This window comes from Nerophis ophidion, linkage group LG08 (genome assembly GCF_033978795.1).
Source record: "Nerophis ophidion isolate RoL-2023_Sa linkage group LG08, RoL_Noph_v1.0, whole genome shotgun sequence".
Classification (NCBI taxonomy): Eukaryota; Metazoa; Chordata; class Actinopteri; order Syngnathiformes; family Syngnathidae; genus Nerophis; species Nerophis ophidion.
In genome coordinates this window covers 39,600,349-39,624,211 of record NC_084618.1, presented here as the reverse complement: position 1 = coordinate 39,624,211, position 23,863 = coordinate 39,600,349, and the positions used below count along the sequence as shown (strand labels likewise).

The 23,863-nt window shown below is 39.6% G+C and overlaps 1 protein-coding gene across 4 annotated transcripts in view; it reads right to left on the bottom strand.

Moving 5' to 3' along the window:
- The window catches only part of trps1 (trichorhinophalangeal syndrome I), a 278,372-nt gene that overhangs the window by 126,085 nt on the left and 128,424 nt on the right, over positions 1 to 23,863 (bottom strand). For 3 of the 4 annotated variants that reach the window (XM_061908575.1, XM_061908574.1, XM_061908576.1), the window contains exons 3-4: positions 14,213 to 14,893; positions 9,316 to 9,431 (exon numbers count right to left, since the gene is read on the bottom strand). In XM_061908575.1, the coding sequence (XP_061764559.1) occupies positions 9,316 to 9,431; positions 14,213 to 14,893 (797 nt within the window). The remainder of the gene's footprint in view (positions 1 to 9,315; positions 9,432 to 14,212; positions 14,894 to 23,863) is intronic. The other variant, XM_061908577.1, reaches the window with a different exon arrangement.

The window sequence follows — 23,863 nt, the reverse complement described above, 5'->3', positions numbered from 1 at the left end:
GTCAATTCAAGGCTAAGGCAAAATATCGAGATATATATCGTGCATCGCGATATGGCCTATAAATATCGAGATATTAAAAAAAGGCCTTATCGCACAGCCCTATGGCAAAGACTGGATAGTTTTGTTACATCCTCAGGTCGGCTTCTTCCAGGTAGGCTGCAGCTCTGGCAGGGCTCCAAAAAGTCAAATTAACGTTACTATCTAGAGTGAGTGAGTAAGTAAGTGAGTGGGTGAGGAGTGGCGGGGGGGGTCGTGGGACATTGAAGTTTTTTTTTATAATGCTGCATCCATGGCCAACACATGAGTGTTTAATTGTTAAACTTGTTTCCACATACAACATCTTTAATTACAGATTATTGAAGTGAAGATGAAGTAAAAAGGATTAAAAGGGACAAGCGGTAGAAAATGAATGTGTGGATGGATATGAATATATTTTTTGAGGAGCTTCGCAGGGTCTTCTGCATCTGGATATCACAGCTGTCAGTTGTATCAATGATTCGGCTGTATTGTTTGAGCAATTGGTTTTCACTTATCTGACCGATACATCATCAAAAAGCAATAAGTGTCATAAATCTTCGCCAAAATAGACGGTTGAAAAATACTTTAAAAATAACCAAAAATCAGGTGAAAAAATATTGTGGAGGAGGGTGTGGCCTGCGGGCGTGGAGCAGAACGGGGTGTGCCAGTACCGGCTTTAAAGTCAGTGACATGTGCGTAGATGGCCCAGGTGGGCCTTGTTATCCAATCACCTGTCGCCCTGTATAAGCAGTAGCCGGGAGGAGAGAGGTGGTTGGAGCTGGAGTGAGAGCAAGCACGAGTTTGCCACGGGAGGGAAACGTCCTACATTGGGCGCCAAATTGTGGATGTTGCCCTCCCGTAGCAGACTCGCTCTCGCTCTCACTCCAGCTCCAACCACCTCTCTTCTCCCGGCTACTGCTTATACAGGGCGACAGCTGATTAGATAACAAGGCCCACCTGGGCCATCTACGCACATGTCACTGACTTTAAAGCTGGTCCTGGCACACCCTGTTCCGCTGCAGGCCATGCCCCCCCCCCACAAATATTTTTTTAGGAACTCATGTCAATGTTCCAACAGCTTGCCCATACGCTCTTCTTAGCGGATGTCAGAGCTTGTCCTCTTCCTTCTTAAGCGTTTGCGTGCAATGATGTAGTGCAGAAAATGTTGACTTTTATTCCACAAAATGCTTGAAATTGCCACAAATGCGCCAGGACTGAGACCTATTGGAATTGGAGACATGTTTACTTTTGCACACACTGCAGCACTTGTGGCGTCATGTCTGCATGCGGGTCAGATTGCCTTCACATTAGATGTCGCATTTTTTTTGTAAGGTGAACAACTACATTAAAAAGATTAGATCTGACAAACAAAAACCTGAATTGAAAACCTTCTCTGCAGTGTGAACGCAGCCTGTGACTGCCCTTAATCCTCTTGAACATGGACTTTACAACTGCTCTAGAAGAGATTGTATTAGATGTCGTACTTTATTTTTGGTAATGTGAACTACATAAAAAGATCAGATCTGACAAACAAAAACCTGAATTGAAAACCTTCTCTGCAGTGTGAACGTAGCCTGTGACTGCCCATAATCCGCTTGGACATGGACTTTACAACTGCTTTAGAGGAGATTGCTTTTGCACCTCTTGGCGTCAATCAATCACACCGTGAACTGCCTGATTAGTTTCAAACAACCCGCTAAGGAGGATCGCCTATACTGAATGGCCTCCCCTTCAAGAATGCATGCATGTATTCACAGGCAATTAAATGCCACTGCAACTCTAACTAACCAACCCATAACATATAACCCAGGGCTGGGAGTATGTGGTATTCCACTAGAGGAGGCTAAAGAAACCTGACGCTCATCTGGTTTTTATTAGTCTGGCCTGTAGACATGTAGGTGATTACGAACATGCTTCTGCTGCTGCTGCTGCTGCTGGCTCGATGGAGGGGGAGCACAGGCTTACAATGACATTACTACTGTACGAAGTAGATTTATCTCCATAAAGATCTGCGGTCCGATGTGGACTGTAGGCGGTGGAGAGTTTGTCAGGACAAAAAAGCCTTATTCAAAAAAGGGTCACCCTCGCTGTGAATTAGAATGTTGGCTCTAAAAGCACAAAAATGACTGTGTTCTGACATCCTAATCAAAAAGGCAAACAATTACTGTAGCATAGAAATGCTTACAGAGGCAGAGGATTGGATTACAATATGGATGATAGATGGAGCCTCGTTCACTCAACTTTATATTTGGACTTTTCCACTCTTTCCCCCCCCACTGTATTATTTTTGATCTCTCCTTGAAATCTCATTGGCTCACCAGGAGCCCCGTCTTAGCAAATGACAACATGGAACTTTCCATACATGGACGGCCGAGAGAAAGAGAGAAAGAAAGAAGCGAGGGAACGAGAAGAATAGAGACTCCTTTCATTCGACTTTTAGTCAGTAACCCAGCTAGATTTTCTATTTCGGACTTCTTTCGTCGTCCAATTCGTGACATTATTTACTTGAAATGAAAGGAAACTCCTTGACTTTTGACACAAAAACACACACACACACGCGTATATTAGATCATCGTAATCCTCTAAAGACAAAACTCCACTGTGTGTGAATACTCAAGACTCTGAATCTTCCAGCCCACTGTTATTCCAAGGGGGTAGATTTAAGATAAAAATATATAGTTATGTCCTATTTTGTTTCTTTTTGAACAGAAATACACTTCCATATGTTTCATAGGGTACTACCAAGAACATCTATCCATCCATGTTCTACCGGTTGTCCCTTTCGGGGTCGCGGGTTTTATCAAGAACAACAAGCAGGAATTGCATGTATAGAAATAGTGAATTAAAGGCCTACTAAAACCCACTACTACCCACCACGCACTCTGATAGTTTATATATCAATGATGAAATATTAACATTGCAACACATGCCAATACGGCCTTTTTAGTTTACTAAATTGCAATTTTAAATTTCCCGGAAGTTTCGTCTTGAAAACGTTATGTAATGATTACGTGTACGCAAGACATCACGGGTTTTTAGGAAGTATGAGCGCTGCGCACACTCACAGCTAAAAGTCGTCTGCTTTAACCGCATAAGTACACAGTATTTTGGAGATCTGTGTTGCTGAATCTTTTGCAATTTGTTCAATTAATATTGGAGAAGTCACAGTAGAAAGATGGAGTTGGGAAGCTTTAGCCTTTAGCCACACAAACACACGGTGATTCCTTGTTTAAAATTCCTGGAGGTGAAACTTTACTATGGATCACAGCGCGGTCAAGCGTACATGAATCACGACGGAATGTCAACCAGCAGGTTTCGGTGAGAAAATTGTGGTTAAAAAGTCGCTTCTTAACCGGAGAAAAGCTGAGCTTGTGCCGTCCATAGTTGCCGTCGACTCCCATGAGACACTGCGCGTCAAGACACCCGTGGAGACACCCCTCCGACTATCAGGTAATATTAATCTCACTAAAACACTAGCAATACAATAGAAACATAAGGGATTTCCCAGAATTATCCTAATAAATGTGTTTAAAAACATCAGAATCCATCCCAATGCAATCGCGTTTTTTTTTTTTTTCCCTAGTCCGTCGCTTTCAATATCCTCAAACACAATTTTTCATCCTCGCTCAAATTAATGGGGAAATTGTCGATTTCTCGGTCCGAATAGATCTTTTTGTTGGAGGTTCCCATTAAAATCAATGTGAATATGTGAGGAGTCCCCACACTTATGACGTCATTGTCTGCGACTTCCAGTAGAGGCAGGGCTTTTCTCTTAACACCGAAAGTTGCGAACTTTATTGTGGATGTTCTCTACTAAATCCTTTCAGCAAAAATATGGCAATATCACGAAATGATCAAGTATGTCACATAGAATGGACCTGCTATCCCCGTTTAAATAAGAAAATCTAATTTCAGTAGGCCTTTAAGTCCAGTAAAATAGCACAACTGGACGTAAATTTGATATTTCCCATCATATTCCATACATTCCAAGGAGGAAGAAGAAGCCTTTCAAAACATATTATGTTCAATTTGCATTTAAAACACTTCCTTGTGGTCTACATAACATGGCACTTTGGTACGAATGATGCTTACATTTTGCTTTATAGACCATCTTCCAGCATCTTATTGACTGCCTCTTGACAAGCTGTCCTAGTGGGAGGTTTTATTGACATGCAAAAACATTGGTACGATTGGCAAAGGACAAAAAAGCAAGAAAATAAACGGCACACCTACCATGATGCATTCCCCCACACCTACACTGACATATTTGTCTAGTCTAAGGACGGTCAGTATTATTTATATCATAACAAATGGCTTAAAACAGTTTGCATTTTATGACGTTTAAAAATAATTGAAAAATTAATAAAATAATTTTACTCCAGGACGTATATTAAGACTCCAGCTCACACAATATATTATGGCGTGGTAATCCACAGTAAATGTGTCTAATTTTGCTTCCTTGAACTTCATTGTGTAATGCTAGTTATCTTTTAGCAAATATAGATTAATGCTAAGCAGCAACCAACCTTTCTTGCTTTATTTACATGACTTGTATTATCCATCCATCCATACATTCATGTTCTACCGCTTGGGCTATGACAAAAGTTCTCGATTGATCACTTGATTACCTGCAGATAAATAGGAAAGATAATATTGGCTTTGCCTAGCTGCAAGGGTGTATGAAAGGGGGCAACATATGTATTGGAAAATGAGGAACTCTGTACATAGTGTTAAAAATTGATCAATGTCATAAATTAAGTTTAGCACAAAACATTCACAAAATGCTATGTTACATGAACGGTCAACATTCTGATGTATAAAAAAACTAATGGATAACAACACAATACTTAAAGGGGAAAATGTTTTTTATTTTTTTATTAAGCCAATCATTCACAATCCTTAAGAAAGACATGTTTTAATTAGGGGTGTAACGGTACACAAAAATTTCGGTTTGGTATGTACCTCGGTTTAGAGGTCATGGTTCGGTTATTTTTTGGTACAGTAAGAAAAAAACAAAATGTAATTTTTTTGGTTATTTATTGACCAAATTTGCAAAATCTTCCACCAAAAATATTTTTCTTAGTGGAATATTTGATGTGAAGTAATGGGAACCTTGGATAGGTCAGTAATTCATAATTCCATCGATTTTGATTCAATATTATGTTTTCAGCAATTACGGTTTGAAAGAAAAAAAAACAGCTTTGTTTTATTAGTCAACATTGCAACTTTTTCTAAATAACATTTAACCTTCAAGCTTTTTTTATTTCACTTCTGTTATGTTTTTGTTTATTTTAATAGTATTTTTAGAATATACCTTGGGCCTTTAAAACATTAGCTGTGGGCCACAAATGGCCTCCGGGGCACACTTTTGAAACCCCAGCTATAGATAATAAAAAAATTGATCTGATAAATCAATGGATAAAAAGCAGAGCCTGGCGACGCATGGGCGTTTATCATAACTCTCTCCCCCTCCCTCACGAATGCTGTGTTGCACGAACATTGTGTTTTGTTTTTAACCCCTTCTTAGCCCTGAACGTACATTGTTGATACACGCAACCATAACTCAAAATGCCGGACATTTGAGGCATTTAAGAAACTCTGCCCTGACAGCTCCGCTAAAGAGAACATGTCCGGTGATTGTGATAGAGCACGTATTGTCAGTCCATTCTAGCCCGGTAGCCGCTACCATGCTAACAAAAGGAAACATGTCCGGTTCTAGCGGAAACCGGGCTAAATGCCTCAAGTCCGGCATTTTGAGTATTGTTTACGTTATTTAATATATATGGAAACTCGTACGGTTCACCTCCGCACCGAACCGAAATCCACGTACCAAAACGGTTCAATACAAATACACGTACCGTTACAAGCCTAGTTTCAATGCATTCTAACTCATGAATAAACATTAGCAAAAGTCAGCTAACAATGGAGCTAATGAAGGTCTCTCTATTCTGCCTAGAAAGCGCTCAAAAAACCTCCATCATCAGTTTATATACACGCTGCAAATATATATGTAATGTAGTAACAGGCACCTATTTTGGTCTTTTTAAGAATACAGCACTGTCATAATTTTACAGACAAATCACAAGGGTAGCTTTTCCCTTCAACAACACTACTACTCTTCATGAGAGCCATCAAAGACTACTTTGGGACGATTGATGCAGAACATTATATTTTGGAGCCCAACTATACGGAAGATGAACTACACCTTTTAGAAAAGCTGTGTGCTAAACAGATCCAGCGCTAGTGAAACATCTGCTAAGTGCTAAACAAAAAACGACAAAATACGAAAAAAGTAACACAATCACTTACTATCAAATGTCTACTCTTACTTAGATGCCGACTGATGAGATGTAAATATATTCCCATTTCGATGATGAATTATCCATAATCCGCTCAGAGGGAAAAAAATAAATACAAATCAATAAAGTGGCCATAAACAAGCGACTTTTTGTGTCTTTCTCACCATCTCTGGGTGTACATTAAATATCAAAGTTTACCAACTTTTCAGTTTATGGCTACAAACTTCTACTGTCCAGGTGAGAGACATGATTTATAATGTACAATTACCTTTCACCAACTCAGAAGTGACGCAGCAGCTCACCGGCTCAGTATATCAATAATGTAGCTGCATAAGCGAATAACCTCTATGCGATCACCGCGCCACTAAAAATAGTTCTTAAAAAAAAAGTTCCTTAACATTAACACTAATATGTAGTTAATATTCAGGTCACGAGATGTAAATGGAGTATTATTGCCGTTTTTTTAATATGTTTTTGAGGGCTTTATAGCCGCAATAGAGTACTCCCAATAGTCTACTGACAGATATAAGTTAGAACTATATGCTGATTATTATTAGAAATGGCAACAGCGGAGGATTTTAGCATGCATGTATGAGCCAGTATGCTCCACAACAAGAGGATAGAGGAGAAAAAAGGAACTTATTGAGTACTTATTTGGATTACAACTGGATAAAATGGTGGACTACTGCAAAGCTCTTCAGGTAAACCTATACCATATGTATATATCCACTGACATAGCTTAGGCAAAATATGTCACTAAAATCTCTAATTCCAAACGTGTCATTTAGAGCAAGTTTGGAAGAAAGAATGAATGTGGGGTTTTTTAACTGGAAACAAATTCAAGTTATATCATGTATTGTAGCCTCCAGAGAATGTCAAAGAAAGTCTGAGGTTATTTTTTAACTTTTATTGCCAATCTTACAATAACAAACAGCACTGTTGCAACTGATTTTACCTGTTGTGCAAACACTTTTGTCTCCTTGCTTCCCCTGACACACAACAACACTTCCTCGTACGCCGCCAATCCCCTTTCAGGCATGGACAGTGTGTTTGTGATCGTGGGAAAAATTTACATCGAATAAAAAACACATAAGTAAAACGGGCGGTATAGCTTGGTTGGTAGAGCGGCCGTGCCAGCAACTTGAGAGTTGCAGGTTCGATCCCCGCTTCCGCTATTCTAGTCACTGCCGTTGTGTCCTTGAGCAAGACACTTTACCCACCTGCTCCTAGTGACACCCACACTGGTTTAAAATGTAGAAATTAAATATTGGGTTTCACTATGTAAAGCACTTTGAGTCATTAGAGAAAAAGCGCTATATAAATATAAATCACTTCACTTCACATTACCACCAGCAGGCCATTACAGTATGAATTGATTGATTGATTGATTGATTGATACTTTTATTAGTAGATTGCACAGTACAGTACATATTCCGTACAATTGACCACTAAATGGTAACACCCGAATAAGTTTTTCAACTTGTTTAAGTCGGGGTCCACGTTAATCAATTCATGGTAATTGATATATCTAGCCTATTACTTGCACACAAACTGGATGTAAGCAAGACGCACGCCATTGTCTCGAGACGTGTCAACATTCCTAGAATTTGGAAGTAATTTTAATATATCAGAGATATCCCCGCCGAGAGCGATCTACAAAACGTTTAAATATTAAGAGGACAGAAGTGGCTTTTAAGGAGAGAAAGTCCAAGTGAAGCAACAGCGCAAAGCAAGTGAGACATAATGATCGCTGCGACTCGCCTCTTTCGCCAGGGACATTGAGGGACGGAAGTAGAGTCTCCAAACACAGGTATGTTCTATAATAACACCAGAAAAAGATGTTTGATTTGATGAGTCATTTTTAATAAAAAAGTCATTAAAGGTCTCTCGACACTTGAAAAACAATCAAAAGTACAATAAGCAGCACCTATCCATCCATTCATTTCCAACAACTGAAAATAGGGCAACATTATGAATATATTTTAATACTAATTAATAACAGATTTTTGTTTAAATGTACGTATAGATTTTTTGAGCCTTTTTACTGAAAATCATATCATAGCAGATTATGCAATATATGTGATGACGTCATAGTAACCATGCCCCCACCGCCACAGGTATCTTGGCAATCCAGGGGACACCCTGAGCACATATACATACATACACTCATGCACACAATGACACTTCAAACATTCATGTTGTTTCCCCCCCAGGGAAAAACTGGGTTTAAACACGGCCCACTGCTAAAGCCTGACCTACATTATTTTCACCAAATTGTAAAAGGTAACATAGACCGCTTTGCTTTCTTTTCCCCGCACATCTCCATCTGCTTTCTTTATGTAATTCAAGTATTCCTTACATTTATGTATTGTTGCATTTGAAGTTGTTGTAATGTTGAAAATAGAGGTAAATCGTATTATCCATAAGAAAAAACGTTATTTCTGTTGGTATTCATATTGTCCCATTTTTCGTGCAATATTGTTCAATGCCATTACTGTGTTATTGTTATTATTATTATTATATTGTCTACTTCACTAATTGGTCCTTTGTCATTTTTGGTATCATATTTGTATGTATCGTTTTTGCAGATGTAGTTCTCTTGTTGTTGCTTTTGTTGTTGTTTGTCTTGCCTCCCTCCTGTCACCACAGTAAGGGATTTCCCAGAATTATCCTAATAAATGTGTTTAAAAACATCAGAATCCATCCCAATGTAATGGGTCCCATTGTATAGTCTTAAGCCTTAGCCATTGAACAACAATGCATTCCGCTGAAGTGTTTAATAACTTTATTGATTATTATGTCCCTCCCTAAAACAAACGAAAACAATGTGATTGTGGGCAGTCAATTGGATTTGGATAAACAACAATTTTCCACAACATTAAAAACTAAAAAACAACAAAACAAAAACACTGAATTGTGTCATACAGTATTTTATGTGATTATTCTCCTAAATCCTTGGATATTTCCAGCTGTATTCTTATTTTGAATGTCTGCTCACCTGGACGTCATATGTGCCGTTCATCATCACCGTCCTGTGCTGCTGATTGTGGAGCTCCGACCTGCTCTTGCCAGACTCTTTGGCTTGGTTCCTGGGTCCGTGTCCTGCCTGGAAGTCTGCGAGGGCAAAAACACACAAGAGGAAGGCTGGGTCAGAGTTATGAGAGCTGTGGTCAGGGTACCCACTTTAAAATAAAGGTAATGATATCACCTCTGACAAGCCCTGCTGTGTTTAGGCTTCACTACACAACTCAAATCAAAGTCTGGCGATCTGCTGACGGGAAGTATATAATTGATCACTTTATTTTATTTAGCAAATAGGCTAACCTTGCTGTTGCTGTTAAAATGTGAGTATAATGTTAGCACTGTAGCTCACATAGCTATGTTAATGTTGCCAGCACGTGCGTTGTCCTACCTCAATACTTCATTTTATGTTGTTGTATGTGATGTATGACATCTATAATGTTGGACAAATACAGTTGTAGTGTATGGAACAGTGAGTCCAATTTGTTTATTTTTTATGAAAACATTTGGGGTTGACATCAAAAGATAAATATGAGACAAGAGATCAACATTTCAACTTTTATTTCCAGGTATTTAAATCTGGATCTGACATACAACTTAGAAAATAGCACCTTTTCTTTGAACTTACCCATTTTTCATGAGCAAAAATATTGGAACGTGTGACTGACAGGTGTGTTTTGTGGCCAAAGGGGTGTCTCCCTATTGATTATTCAAACAACAAATAGCACTGAATGTCTGAGCTCAGTTTTAGATTGGGTAGGGTATGTTTTGCCTGTGCAGACTGCATTTGGAGGTGGAACCAACATGAAAACCAGAACACTGTCTGTGGGTGAAAAAGAAGCAATTGTGAATCTGAGAGAAGATTGACAATCGATCAGAGCCATTGCACAAACATTGTCCATAGCCAGTACAACCATCTGGAATGTCCTGAAGAAGAAAGAAACCACTGGTGTACTCAGCAACAGACGTGGAACAGGTAGACCAAAGAAGACATCCGCAGTTGATGACAGAAACATTGTGAGAGCTACAAAGAACACCTGTTAGTGACATCAGCAACAAACTACAGAGGGCAGGAGTGAAGGTATCAATCTACTGTTGGCAGAAGACTTCATGAACAGAAGTCTACAACAGAAGATGCAAACCACTCATTAGCAAGAAGAATAGAAAGGCCAGGCCATAATTTGCCAAGAGCTACAGATATGAGCCTCAAAACTTCTGTGAAAAAGTTTTATGGACTGATGAAACAAAGATTAACTTCTTCCAAAGTGATGGAAAGGCGAAAGTTTGGAGAAAGAAAGGATCTGCTCATGATCCCAAACATACAAGCTCATCTGTGAAACATAATGGCATTGCTTGGGCTTGCGTGGCTTCTTCTGGGATGTCATCTTCATTGATGATGGCAGCAGCAAAATTAATTTAGAAGTCTACAGAAACATTTTGTCTGCTAATTTAAAGACAGTTGCAACCAAACTGATTAGGAGATCCTTCATCATGCAGCAAGATAACATGCCAAGACAACAAAGGAGTTTATTAGGGGCTAGAAGTGGAAGGTTTTAGTCTGGCCAAGCCAGTCTCCAGACTTAAACCCAATAGAGCAGGCCTGGGCAAAGATTTTTAGGCCATATCGCGATACACAATATATATCTCGATATTTTGCCTTAGCCTTGAATTAACACTTGATACAAATAATCACAGCAGTATGATGATTCTATGTGTACATATTAAAACATTGTTGTTCATACTGCATTAATATATACTCATTTTAAACTTTTATGCAGAGAAGGAAATCACAACTAAGTCAATTGACTAAAACTGTATTTATTAAACAGTTATTAGCGGGTGACTTTTCAAATGATGCTAGATATTAGTAGTAATGCTATATCTGGTAGCAACGCTTGTGCCCCACACTTGACAAATTAAAGTTGTCTGTTCGACATATTCCCGCTTGAAGCCGAACCACCGCCAGACGATGGAACCCCTGCTGTTTTTCTTGGGAATTAATTCTTCCTTCATTTGTTACCAGATTCGCACTTTCTTTCTCTCGTGTTACCACTCGCATGGCTTTGCTAGCATCACAGCTAATGTTGCCCATGCTGCTACTTCTCTGCTCGGGGAGGGCGTGTGATGTTGCACGCGTGACGTATGTAAGAAGGTGCGCTTGTTTTAAGTCTCTGTAAGAAGGAGAGACAAGAAAGAGGGAGAGACGCATGCAGTGTAACGCCCGCAGCTAAAAACAAGTCCGTGAGAACGTATACTTGAATATCACGAAATAGTAATTTTCTATATCGCACAGAGACAAACCCGCGATATATTGCCCAGCCCAATTTAGGGGCCAACATTACAGAAACAAATGTGTCTGGGGGCCGGTATATCTATTTTTATGAACACTAATACAAAACCTTACAATAATGTCTGATTGAATGCTAAAAACGGACTGCCTTAAAAAACAGAATTAAATCTAAAATGTTCTACTGAAGGAGGCAACCAGAAAGTACATGACAATAATGTGGGATTTACGGTATTTACTATGAAGGATAAAACACTGAATGTTGACAACATATGAACGTCACACCCCCTCTCCCTCTACATATTTGAAAATGAAGCGAAACACAACAAAAACAGCGAAATATGAACGCGATGGGTAAAAATCACACCTACAATCTGATATATCTGATGAGTTTTAGAACTTTGTTGTAAAAATCTCTTTCCTCGTCTGTCCCTGACACCCACATTTCAGCCTCTGGAAACACTCTGTGGACACAAACTACGCCCACACTGCTTGTTGCCTCATTTGAGCTGCTGTGACTTAGATTACCATAGTAACTAATTAGTTGACCATAGTAAATAATTACATTAAAGACATGCACCTGGGGATAGGTTGATTGGCAACACTAAATGGTCCCTAGTGTGTGAATGTGAGTGTGAATGTTGTCTGTCTATCTGTGTTGGCCCTGTGATGAGGTGGCGACTTGTCCAGGGTGTATGATGCCTTCCACCCGATAGTACCTGAGATAGGCGCCAGCGCCCCCCGCGACCCCAAAAGGGAATAAGCGGTAGGAAATAGATGGATTACCATAGTAACTAGTATATCATGCAAAAGTACAGATTCCAACCATTGCAATACTTAGTATGGTTCAAGACTTAAGGTAATTAGAAAACATCACTGCATTTCATAATGGCAGCTACAGTTTCGATTCTAAAGATCTAAAAAAATGATTTTGGAATGTCCGACGGGCCAGATTGAAAATCTTAACGGGCCGCATGTATCCCCCGGGCCTTAATTTGCCCAACAATGCAATAGTGCATAAATTTTACCTACTGACTGAAGGGAGTAACCCCCCAAAACAAACAACAACTGAAAGAGGCTGCGGTGAAAGCCTGGAAAAGCATCACAACAGAAGAATGCGAAAGTTTGGTGATGTCAATGGCTCACAGGCTTGATGCAGTTATTGAAAGCAAAATATTTGCAACTAAATATATTACTTCTTATTCACTTTAATCTATTTTAAAGGCCTACTGAAATTAGATGTTCTTATTTAAAAGGGGATAGCAGGTGTATTCTATGTGTCATACTTGATCATTTCGCGATATTACCATATTTTTGCTGAAAAGATTTAGTAGAGAACATCCACGATAAAGTTCACAACTTTTGGTCGCTAACAGAAAAGCCGTGCTTTTACCGGAAGTCGCAGACAATGACGTCACATGTTGATGGCTCCTCACATCCTCACATTGTTTTTAATGGGAGCCTCCAACAAAAACAGCTATTCGGACCGAGAAAACGACAATTTCCCCATTAATTTGAGCGTGGATGAAAGATTCATGTTTGAGGATATTGAGAGCGACGGACTAGAAAAAAAATAAATAAATAATAAAAATCAAGGGACGGATTCAGATGTTTTTAGAAACATTTACTAAGATAATTCTGGGAAATCCCTTATCTTTCTATTGTGTTGCTAGTGTTTTAGTGAGTTTAATAGTACCTGATAATCGGAAGGGTGTATCCACGGGTGTCTTGAGGCCAGTGTCTGATGGAAGTCGACGGCAGCATTATGGACGGCACAAGCTCAGCTGATCTCTGGTAAGTGGCAACTTTTTACCACAATTTTCACACCAAAAACTGCTGGTTGATATTTGGTCGGGATCCATGTTCGCTTGACCGCTCTGATCCATTGTAAAGCTTCACCTCCAGGAATTTTAAACAAGAAATCACGGTGTGTTTGTGTGGCTAAAGGCTAAAGCTTCCCAACTCCATCTTTCTACTTTGACTTCTCCATTATTAATTGAACAAATTGCAAAAGATTTAGCAACACAGATGTCCAGAATACTGTGTAATTATGCGGTTAAAGCAGACAACTTTTAGCTGTTTGTGTACGCAGCGCTAATATTTCCTAACATTCCGCGACGTTTTAAACAAGAAACTCGCGGGAAATTTAAAATTGCAATTTAGTAAACTAAAAAGGCCGTATTAGCATGTGTTGCAATGTTAATATTTCATCATTGATATATAAACTATCAGACTGCGTGGTCAGTAGTAGTGGGTTTCAGTAGGCCTTTACGTTTATATGTTCCAATACTTTTGCTCACCTAAAAAATATTGTGATCCATTACAAATAATACTATCTACCAAGTTGTGTATCAGATCCTGATGTAAATACCTGGAAATACAAGCTGAAATGTTTCTCTCTTGTCTCATATTCATCATTTAATGTCAAACCCAAATGTCTTCAGTCTGCAACAATTCGAATTTGGACAAGACACTATGGTGGGACCCCTGACAACAAGTTTAACATTTTTTGGAAAATACTATACTACAGGACTATAATGACCATTTTACACAAGGATGGTGCAAAACAAGTCAAGCTAGGAGTTACCTAGAGGTGTGTGTGGGGGCGCCATGTTGTGGAGAGCCAGGATGTGTGTGTCGAGGGCAGCGTCCTGCCGTGTGCGGTTGTGCAGGCCGAGGTGATACTTCCTAAAGTGCTTCACCAGGTCGGCGGGGTCGTTGCCATAGTAACCATAACCGCACACGTTGCACTTGAAGTCCTGGAGTTTGGGGGAGGGGCTGGAGGAGAGCGGAGGCGTGTCTATGGTCGCCTCCTTGCCGGCCAGGTCCTGCCTCGCGGGGAGGAGGCGCGGCGCGGTGGGGCGAGTGGAGGTGAGGTCTCCATCGTCGTCCTCGTCGCCCGCCTTGTCCACGTCCTCAGGGTCTGACTGGCTCTCAGGTCTGGGTCCTGCTTGCGGAGTTCTGCCCCCTTCATCCCCTCTACCTCCGCCTCCCCCCCTCCTCCCGCCTCGCTCCTCGGTGCCGACGGACGAGGGCGAGAGAGATGAGGAAATGCACTCACTTTCTCCTTCCTCCTCGTCCTGCTCATCTCCTCGGACGCGCTCCTCGGGTTCGGAGGGGTGACTTATCCGGTCGGCCTCCGTTGCCACTCGCCCTTCCTCCTCGCCGTCGTCCTCTTCTTCCTCGCCTGCCGACCTCCTCCCCTCTTCCTCCTCTTCTTCCTCACCGCCCACGCTCCGGATAGGGGGATTCTTCTTTCTCACCATTTCTGAAAAAGGAATATAGTCATCGTTATTGAAAACACTTTTAAATTCAATCACAGAGAATTCATCATGAGAAGGATGGATGATGGAGGCCCCGATTTTTACTTTATGTAATTATTTTCAATCATTTTCTTCCTTTTAAGAGTGTTCTTCGCTTATCTTCCATTTTATTTTAGTCTGCACCCCCCCCTTCTCCCAGTTTTAATGTTACCCTTCTATCATCTCCATTTCTCTGCCGGCTCATTTACAAAAAATGAAAAGTATTGTCCTTGTGGCACCATTTTCACTCACTTTTATGTATCTTCTAAGATTTTTTTTTTCTTTTTTAAGTGAGGTTCCAATCATCCAATTTTTTTTTTCTGCTGCCCTAATGCAACTTGTTGATCGCTCGGTAAAAAAAACTTATATCAATATCTCAATAACCACAAAAATACACTGAATACAAAAAAATAAATACATTGACAAATAAATACCATTATTTACTGGCCCTTGCCTGTGTATGTATAAGCAACATTTTTATTTTTTATTTTTGTATTATTATTATTTAAGTATCTTTTGATTTATTTGTTCAATTAATCGAGCAATCAGAGAAAAGACACTTTATAGCCTCAATGCATTTTCTCAGGAAAATACTTTGCTTGCTAAAATCCAACAGTAAAATTGTATTTTTAAACACGCGTGCATTAATACAAATAAAAAAATACAAAATAATTTAAATCTCTTCTGGTTGTCGCCACAGAGAGCACAGCACCCAAACACATATTCACCTATGTTTGGTCTACTTTTTACTTATTGTTTTCTCCCTTTTTTTGTGTCCTTGTAAGCGTTATAAATATCCTTTTCCATCCTTTGCAACTGAGCTATTGTGTATGACAATATCCCTTATGGATCATTAAAGTTTGTCTAAGTTTAAGTCTAAGTCTAAAGTTCTGGGCACTCCATGCGGCCCGGGTGTTATCATTTTTTATTTGTTACACTCATTGAAAGATTAATTGAAGCAACAAAATATTAATCAAAACTTGTTCTCTAATCAAAAAATCAATTCAATCAATTAATCGTTGAAGCCCTGGTACAATATTTTAGAAATCACGAATTGGATCAATTTGATTGAGCTACAAAAAGCCAGACATTAACAGAACATAAACATAATATACAGTCGTGGTCAAAAGTTTACATACACTTGTAAAGAACATAATGTCATGGCTTCCAATAATTTCTAAAACTTTTATTTTTTTTGTGATCGAGTGATTGGAGCACATACTTGGTCACAAAAAACATTCATGAAGCTTGTTTTTTTTAATGACTTTATTATGGGTCTACTGAAAATGTGACCAAATCTGCTGGGTCAAAAGTATACATACAGCAATGTTAATATTTGGTTACATGTCCCTTGGCAAGTTTCACTGCAATAATGCGCTTTTGGGAGCCATCCACGAGCTTCTGGCAAGCTTCTGCTTGAATTTTTGACCACTCCTCTAAAATAAAATTAGAGCAATTCAGCTAAAGCTGTTGGTTTTCAGAGATGGACTTGTTTCTTCAGCATTGTCAACATGTTCTCAATGGGGTTTGAGTCAGGACTTTGAGAAGGCCATTCTAAAACCTTAATTCTAGCCTGATTTAGCCATTCTTACCACTTTTGAAGTGTGTTTGGGGTCATTGTCCTGTTGGAACATACAACTGCACCCAAGAAATAAGAGTTGTAGGAATTATTGGATACCCAAGACAGCCATGACATTATGTCCTTCACAAGTGTATGCAAACTTTTGACCCCGACTGTAAATGCTTATTAATGCATGATGAGCAATTTAAGTTTATTAGGCTTGTGTAAAGTATAATGTAAAAGACAACGTATTTTCAGTATAAATCTTTTTCTTTTCTAGATGAATCATACTTTTACATTTGAAATAATCACAGGTTGGTAAGGCTCCATTTACCCCTGAGAGGGACAAGCGGTCGAACATGGATGGAGGATGACGATTGTGACTGCAAAACTTGTAATGCAAGATTGCTATTGCATCAAGAGGAGGACATACAAGCAATACGCTGAAACATTTGAACAAGCAGTATGCAATACCTATAAATGGATGTCGTGTTTCTGAAATGTGTTTATCTCACCTCAACAGCAGATATGCTGGCACGTTATGTGCCGTAAGTACAACAGGTACGCATCATTGCCTGTCATTTTAGCGCTATTATTTGTTAAATTGAAATGAATGCCTTCTCATTTAGATGAGCAAGACGAAAGACGGACTGACTGGCTGTGATGCAAGCAGCAAGTACTAGCTCCAGTTCACCTCTGCAACAAGCTTCTATTTCACCGCGGCAGAGAAGAGTACACGCAGGACATATGTGGTCCTCTCCAAGGTTTTCATAGTCATTATTGTCACCGACGTCCCACTGGGTGTGAGTTTTCCTTGCCCTTATGTGGGCCTACCGAGGATGTCATAGTGGTTTGTGTTGTGGTTTGTGTAGCCCTTTGAGACACTAGTGATTTAGGGCTATACAGTATAAGTAAACATTGACTGATTGATTGATGTTACTTCTAAGCTAAACTAAATTGTTGCTAAATCACTTTTTGTTCTCTATTTAAAAGAACCGAGAAGGAACTGAAACGTTAAACAAATTTAAAAGTGGAATCTGACCAGGACAAATCTTATCAATTCTCAATCGTAAATGGACTATAAAAACACTATTTTGTCATGATTTTAAAATAAGAGTCAAACCATATAATTTTAGTTTGGAGATGTTTTGTTCATGCTAAAAGCAACTAAATTCACACTAATAATTAAAATATTTAAAAAACTAAATGTATTTACCAGGCTGATATAATCAAAAATTCACAGACAAAAATACATGAATAAAACCAGAAAAAAATTAGAGGTGGGAACTTTTGGGGACCACATAATCCGATTCGATTACGATTCTTTGGGTGACCAATCCATTCCAAATCGATTCTTGATTTAACACGATTCCTATCAATTAACAAAAAAATAACCAAACATTTTCAAAACAGGTTACAGGTTACAAAAGCTTCTCTTGGCTGCTGACGTAGGACTTATTTGCACAGTGTTATCTTTTTGAAAATGGCTTTTAAAAAATGTATTTTGAAAATTAAATAGGAAAAAAATACATTACAGGATGTTATTCATCTAATAACATAAAATAGTGCAACCTGAACTCCAACCAAATAACAACTTTACAATACTTAGGATACAAATTTACAAAGCAATTAATTGAAAAGACATAGCAATACATACATTTTCCACCCTCTGGAGCCTATCCCAGCTGTACTCCCACGTAAGGCTGGGTACACCCTAGACAAGTCGCCACCTCATTACCAGAGCCAACACTGATAGACAGACAACCAATCACACTCACATTTACACACTTGGGCCAAATGTCTGTTGCCAATCAGCCTAGCTCAGGGGGCGGCTACCCAAAATGTTGAAAAAGCCATTTTGGACCAACAATAAACAGATAAAAAATTTGTCTGGAGCCGCAAAGAACTAAAAGCCTTTTATGAGTGTTATAATGATGGAACACATGATGTAAGTGTCTATATTAGCTCTAATAGCCTACTATCAAAATGACTGTGTCGCGGGCTGACGCAAATCTTTGTTGACAGAAATGGTGAAATGTAATATTTACTCTACACATTTTTACAACATTGGAAAACATTACTAAAACGGAGGCTTCTCAGAGGATGCGATAATTCCTGGAAGTGACTGGCTTAGATCGACCAAAGGTATAGCTGTGTGTGTCCAAGTTAAAGGAAATAGCAGACTGTCTTCTTCTAATTGATTTATTACAATATTTGCAAGCTGGGTAAAGTATGTGGTGATCTATAACAACATTGCACAAAAACAACCATCAGAAATGCAGCCAATATTACATATAGATGTGTCACGAGACATGCAAATATAAATTAGATATACAAAAAAACATTAGTAAAGGAAATTAAATGAGCTCAAATATACCTACAAAAGAGGCATAATGATGCAATATTTACATACAGCTAGCCTAAATAGCATGTTAGCATCAATCAGCTTGCAGTCACGCACTTAACAAATATGTCTGATTAGCACTCCGCACAAGTTAATAACATCAACAAAGCTCAACTTTGTGCATTCACGGACAGCATAAAACATTTGGTGGACAAAATGAGACAAAGAAGGAGTGGAATAAAACACGTATTTCTGTAACAGCGTCGGAGAAAGTTGTGTATAAACAAACTGTTGCGTCAAAGTCCGCACAATTACGTTGAGTTCAAGGACGGCCAAAATAAGTAGGACAAAACGGCGCTTGCCAAATACTCTCATCAGTGAAGCATGTTTAATATAAACAGTGGTATTTCTAACAATTAGAAAAGTTTGTGTCATGTTTGTCTTCCTACAAGAACCACATTAAAACATTTTCATACATTTTTGAAAAAAGCTCCTGGGAGCCACTAGGGTAGCGCTAAAGAGCTGAATGCGGCCTCTAGACCTGGTTGTTGCTGACCCCCGGCCTCGCCATACAAATACAATACTTTACACTAGACTAAAAAAAGGAAAACGAAAAATGTATAAAAGCAACGGTAAAAAAAAATAATAATAATCATAATAATAGTAGTAATAATAATGTCAATACAAATTGGTAAGTTTTTTTTTTAATTATATTACTTTTTTTGTATTCATTCAAAAAAATTATGAACCAATTTAAAATTGGAATAAATATGATTTACAATTTGAATGTGAATCTTTTCTATTGTGTAACCTTGGTAAAAATGCCCATATTATTCACAAATTGGATCACAGCAGCCTGAGAGAGCCAATTGCTTTGGTTTCACCCCATAAAAAGATTCATAATGAGCAACTGTTGCACTGTGAAAAAACTATATAAAGACAAAAATGAAACCAGAAAGCGATAAGACCATGTTTTTTGACGAATGCACTGTGCCTATGAAACTACTAATAAAATAAAGTCATTTATTTCTGCCAGGGCCCACCCCTCGAATAACCCTGGCACTCACTCACCCCGTCTGTGTGTGTGTGCGCGCCCGAGCATGCGTGTATTGGAGCACTGGGAGCTGAGGAAAATTTCATCTGATGCTCACCACACCCAAGTCAGAATTGTGCATGTGCACGCACGAACACACACACTCACTGACACACACACGCACGCAAACACACACACACAAAGTGGAAAACGACATCAATGTGGTAAAGCTATAACGCCCAAAAATCCAAGCCTTAAAAAAAGCAGCTCGCAAGTTACCAAATCGTGTTTCCATCTGCACCCTTAAAAAATGACGAAAATAAAACTGTGAATTTAATCACAACTATTTAGACAAGTACAATCAGTATCGCATGCATATGGAGTACGCCAACTTATGACAACATGAAACAAGTTGTGCTTTTTGACTTGTGGTAAGGACTGCAGAAAGCTCAGGGCTGTATGCACAGGCTGGAACCATTACGATCAACTACAATTAGGTGCAAGCCACCAAAACATACTGACTTGCTAAAATTACCCCCAACCCCCGAAAAACATGCTAACCCAGCGCCTGCGCCGCCCTATACGACAGGTAGGATGAATGTGGGGCTTAATCGTTTCCATCAACGACAATTAGCCGGCAGGACCATTATGTAAAATTGAAGAAAATCACTTGGAGACGACCGCTGAGGGAAGCACGGACATAAGCGCGGATTTTTCTTTATTGGGCCAGGGGGATTGGGGCAGTGGGGTGTTGAATGACAAGTCAAAAGTGGAACAAACAAGAAAAAAAAAAAAGACACATTTCATGGTTTTGACTTTGTGAGCTCTGCACAAACGTACAATTCTGACATAGTTGCTTATTTAAACATTATTACTTCTATATTGATAATGACTTCCTTTATGGGAAGCAGTTGTACTATATAGACCGTATAGCAGGGCTATTCAACTACATAATGAAGACGGCCGCAGTTTCAAGAGCCCAAAGATGTTTTGTCAGAGTCCCTCCGCAGGTTATATTCCTTTGAGACTGCAATTACTTCAGGTAAACACATCACTGCACTTTCTAGCTAGACAGTAATTTAACGGCATGAAAAAACAGAGGTTAAAATTTGTTAATGATTGATGTTCCTTCTTCTGAATCATTTTTGTCTTCCTCAGTTGTATTTGTTTATTGGTTTAACACAATTAAACCTAAGGTGTAGCTTAAAGGCCTACTGAAATGACATTTTCTTATTTAAACGGAGATAGCAGGTCCATTCTGTGTCATACTTGATCATTTTGCAATATTGTCATACTTTTGCTGAAAGGATTTAGTAGAGAACATCCACGATAAAGTTCGCAACTTTTGGTCACTAATAAAGCCTTGCCTGTACCGGAAGTAGCAGACGCTGTGCGCGTGTCGTCACCAGTGTGAGGGCTCCTCACATCCTCACATTGAGGATGTGAGTAAGAGCAATTCGGACTGAGAAAGCGACGATTTCCCCGTTAATTTGAGCGAGGATGAAAGATTTGTGGATGAGGAAAGTTAAAGTGAAGCACAAAAAAAAAGAAAAGGTGACGGCTCCAGGCGGCGGCAGTGGGAGTTTCAGATGTAATTAAACACATTTACTAGGATAATTCTGGACAATCCCTTATCTGTTTATTGTGTTAATAGTATTTTAGTGAGATTATAGTCATACCTGAAAGTCGGATGTCTGCGGTGAATGCCAGTGTCTCTGAGAGAAGCCGAGGAGCCAAGATCACAGCTGCCTTTTTGAGCTGCAAGATGAGGTCGGGTAATCCACTCAAGTCTCCGGTAAGAGTCGACTTAATATCACATTTTTCCCATCCAAAAACTTGCTGGTTGACGTAGAGAAAAATGTTCGCTTGACCGCTCCGCTTCAAACAAACAAACACCGGCTTTGTTTCGGTGCTAAAGGCAGCGGCAATCCACCGCTTTCCACCAACAGCATTCTTATTTGAGGTCTCCATTATTAATTGAACAAATTGCAAAAGATTTAGCAACACAGATGTCCAAAATACTGTGCAATTGAGCGATGAAATGAGACGACTTTTAGCCGTAAGTGGTGCTGGGCTAATATGTCACAAATACGCGTCATCATACCGTGACGTTTTCAAAAGGAAACTCCGTGGGAAATTTACAATTGTAATTCAGTAAACTAAACCGGCCGTATTGGCATGTGTTGCAATGTTAATATTTCATCATTGATATATAAACTATCAGACTGCGTAGTCGGTAGTGGAGGGTTTCAATAGGCCTTTATTGCTCTTTGCTGGTCAAATTCAGTGATATATTTAATTGACAAATTTTGATAGCCAGAGTTTGCATGTTCTCCCCGTGAATGCGTGGGTTCCCTCCGGGTACTCCGGCTTCCTCCCACTTCCAAAGACATGCACCTGAGGATAGGTTGATTGGCAACACTAAATGGTCCCTAGTGTGTGAATGTGAGTGTGAATGTTGTCTGTCTATCTGTGTTGGCCCTGCGATGAGGCGGCGACTTGTCCAGGGTGTACCCCGCCTTCCGCCCGATTGTAGCTGAGATAGGCGCCAGCGCCCCCCGCGACCCCAAAAGGGAATAAGCGGTAGAATATGGATGGATGGATGATCGCCAGAGTTAAACAGTCAAAAACAACACGACAACGAATACAAAAGACATCACAAAATCAGCAATTTCAATACATACATACTTTGTTGACCAGTCGCTGTAAAAGCCTGAAGTTTGCGATTTATTTAGATTTCTAAGGTCAATAGTGCCATCTTCTTCTCTTCACCCACTGCTGTGTCATTGTGACACACGTTTTGCAGTTACCCCCTGCGGGGTCCAACAGTACTGCATACATGAGCAACCCTGTTTTGAACGGTTTCATCAAGCCAATTTGGGTGTGGTTCGGCGGGCCAAATTTAAAGCTTTGGTGGGCCAGATGTGGCCCGCGGGCCAACAGTTGAATCGACCTGCTGTATAGAATGTATGCTTTTGTAAACAAACATGATCGTTTGTTACTGCAAGACACTAGTCCAGGGGCATGCTGTAATTGTCATCTGTAGCATATTTGTAGACGTAGTGGAATTTAAACTGCCGTCAAAAGGGGCTGAGTTTGTGTTGAGTTTGCTCTTTGTTTTTTTAAGACAGAATTAAAGAAAACATTCTTAATTTTTACGCCATTGGAACTCAACCTCCAAGTTTGGCAACCCTTTTCTCAGGCTGAATTTTGGTCAGCGTACAAACTAATTCACCTATTTTGTAGCCACCACATAACTTGTTCTCTTGCAGGTACATGCTAATTACATGCGGGAACGCCTAGATAATCAGACTCCATTGCACCAAGGCCGTCATAGATAAAATCAGAGGGTTTCAAGGATTTAACCTCCCTCTTCTTTGGCTGTGTACAAACCCGTCCAACCTCTAAATTGCTTGTTTCCCACTCCTTTGTCAGCACACCTTCATCCGCACTCTGTATCGGTCCATCTTTCACCTGTCCCTCTCAATTAATCTGAGGCACAAAACAAACAAATCGATGGAATTGAGCCAAGAAATAGAACTTCAACATAAGAGCTTGTTATTGGAGGACTAGTCGAGGGAGGCAAGGTGCATTTGAAGGGGTTTGCAACTCTTGTTTGGTATGACTTATTGATAATCTGTAAATTAACTGTCAAGTCCATGATCCCACATCAGCTTCGTTGGCATTGTAAAACACATCTGCCGCCTGATCAGGTTGTGCTAAAATTGTTTAAACACGCCATTGTTTATGAATTAAATTTAGAACTACAGCCGCATGGTTGGGCTACCTACCTTCCTGCCTAACGAATTAAGCCGCATCCTGTGCAGTTATTGTATAACGTGTTCTTCCAGGACAATGCAAATTACATGCAGCCACACCCAGATACCCAGACTCCACGGTTACAATCAGGTTTCACGGACTCGTTTCGGCATTTTTTACTATACCGCTGTGGATCGACCACTAACCGTCCAAAATAGTCGGAATCACCCACTTTAGGA